Source organism: Pinus tabuliformis, chromosome 9, assembly GCF_031772625.1.
Source record: "Pinus tabuliformis cultivar Carrire ecotype Pingquan chromosome 9, CPIR1, whole genome shotgun sequence".
In the NCBI taxonomy this organism is placed as follows: Eukaryota; Viridiplantae; Streptophyta; class Pinopsida; order Pinales; family Pinaceae; genus Pinus; species Pinus tabuliformis.
The window spans coordinates 1562915770-1562917822 of NC_142307.1; the positions used below are offsets into that span (position 1 = coordinate 1562915770).

General features: G+C 32.8%; 1 protein-coding gene across 1 annotated transcript; it reads right to left on the reverse strand.

Moving 5' to 3' along the window:
- Positions 1 to 278: 278 nt before the first annotated feature.
- Positions 279 to 677, reverse strand: LOC149154597 (uncharacterized). Its single transcript, XM_089444171.1, has one exon. It carries the CDS (start codon positions 675 to 677, stop codon positions 279 to 281), a length of 399 nt encoding a protein of 132 aa, XP_089300297.1.
- Between the last annotated feature and the right edge of the window lie 1376 nt (positions 678 to 2053).

A 2053-nucleotide genomic window follows, 5' to 3' on the forward strand; every position in this document is an offset into this window, starting at 1 on the left:
TGGGATGCTGATTGTTATGAAATTTTTAATTGGTCATTTGATTGTGATATTTTGATTGTTAACTGCTGTCAACGTGGAAAATCTTATCATGGAGCAGAATTATAATGAAAACAAAGCGTTGAAGAGACTCATGGAGCGTTTGGATGAAGAAGTCGTGTGAAGGAGCCTGCGAGCAATCCAGTGAGTGTGGATCAGATCAATGTGAAATCTGCGTGAATGGTCGGCAACCTGAACTATTGTCGTTTGAATCTATTTGCCACGATATTTTATACGCTTGCTCAACGCACTGCATCAGCGTAATTCTTGCCTGAACGTGAACAAGAACTTTGTTGTTGTTGCTGTCGTAATTTTTGTTGATACTGGATTTTTTCTGAGTAGGCATCTGGTCCTAACTCTGCTTCATCACAAGCCATCTCTTCTTGGTTTACAAAGACATAAAATTGGACCGTCTGCTCCGGATCATTTTCATAAACAGTGTTAACCTTTGCCAAGCAAGCAATGCCAATGTGTGGATCAATGCCGATCTTCAAGAGAAGCTCCTCTTGTATCTCGGTGGTGACAGCAACATCTTGTTTCTTATCCCTGACAACATCCTCACTCTTCTTTTTGACCACTGGTTTGACAATTTCGTGCTTAAAGAGGTGAAAGCGATGAAAACGTTGCTGCAGGGAGAACATTCCTGAGTTCTGCAAGCATGTGGAGCCCCACGCTGGTGTCTTCAAGGCTGAATTCAGGGTCTACGATCGATTGCTAAGTTAACAACGTGTGGAGCCAACAGCGTTTAAAAAAAAGAAGGAACCAACGTTAGAACCTGCATAGAAAATTGTGAGTAGACGGAAGTGCGTTAGTCTCTCCAACAAAATCACTTCAGAAGGTGTGTGTTATTTTTTAGAAGGTAAAGTGCACAAAATTTTAATTTTTGAAATCATTTCACTTTTATAAGTGACTTCATACACTTTATTTCACTTTTTAAAATCCAATATGAACAATTTTTATTGAGTGAAATAGATTAGAAAATCAAATTTCAATATTCTCAACTACATAAATAAATAAATAACGGTAAAGAGAAACTTACACATAAACACTAATATAAATAAAAGCATATATACTCCTCGCTCCTCGAACGATAGTGAAAATCGAGAATTGGAAAAATATAATCGAAAAAGAACATCTATACTTATTAAATAAGCACAATTAAAAATAAATTATAAACTTAAATCATAAATTTAAAATCGAGAATTAGAAAAATATAAATGAAAAAGAATATTTATATTTTTTTTCCAATAAGAAAAAAAGAACATTTATATTTACTAAATAAGCACAATTGAAAATAAATCATAAACTTACTTCACAAGTTCAACTGTTATCACAATTTTGCAAATATTGAAAAAAATATATAAATGAGATATAAATTTGCATTTTCTAAACAAACACAAATGGAAGAAAACATTTATCCTTAAGTTGCAAGAAAATTAAAATGTGTTGCATATGGTATTGTCATGTTTTCTAAACCAGGAATGCAAATTCGCCAATAAAATCATCAAAAATTCTATAGATAATATTGAGGTGGTTTTTTTCTAAGAAAAAAATATGCTAACTAAGTCGATCATACTCCTTGTAACAATATAAAACTAGTTTACATATTCCGTTGAGAAATTGTTTAACAATAAATGGAATAAAAAATATCTAACCAAAATCCAATATCTAAATTCAAAACAAGTTAATCAAATTTCTATATTGCGATTACCAGTGATAAAGTTTTATGTCATGGTCTCCCCTCTGAACATTAAAAGATAGTTGTAATCACATTTGGTTTCATTCCATAGCTGCTATGTTGTGATTATATTATAGGGTTTAATGTCACAATCTCGAATCTCAGCATTAAAAGACATATGTAAGCAAATTTAGTTTCATTTTATAGAACCTGGAGACGTCAAGAAACCGAGAAACAACAACAAACCATAGGAGGAGAGATGTTTGTAATCAAAATTGGTTTCATTCCATAGCGGCTATTGTTGTGCTTATGGCATAGGGTTTAATGTCACAGTCTCGA

Coding starts and splice junctions, on each gene's coding strand:
- LOC149154597 (XM_089444171.1), bottom strand. CDS start 677: ATGTTCTCCCTGCAGCAACGTTTTCATCGCTTTCACCTCTTTAAGCAC.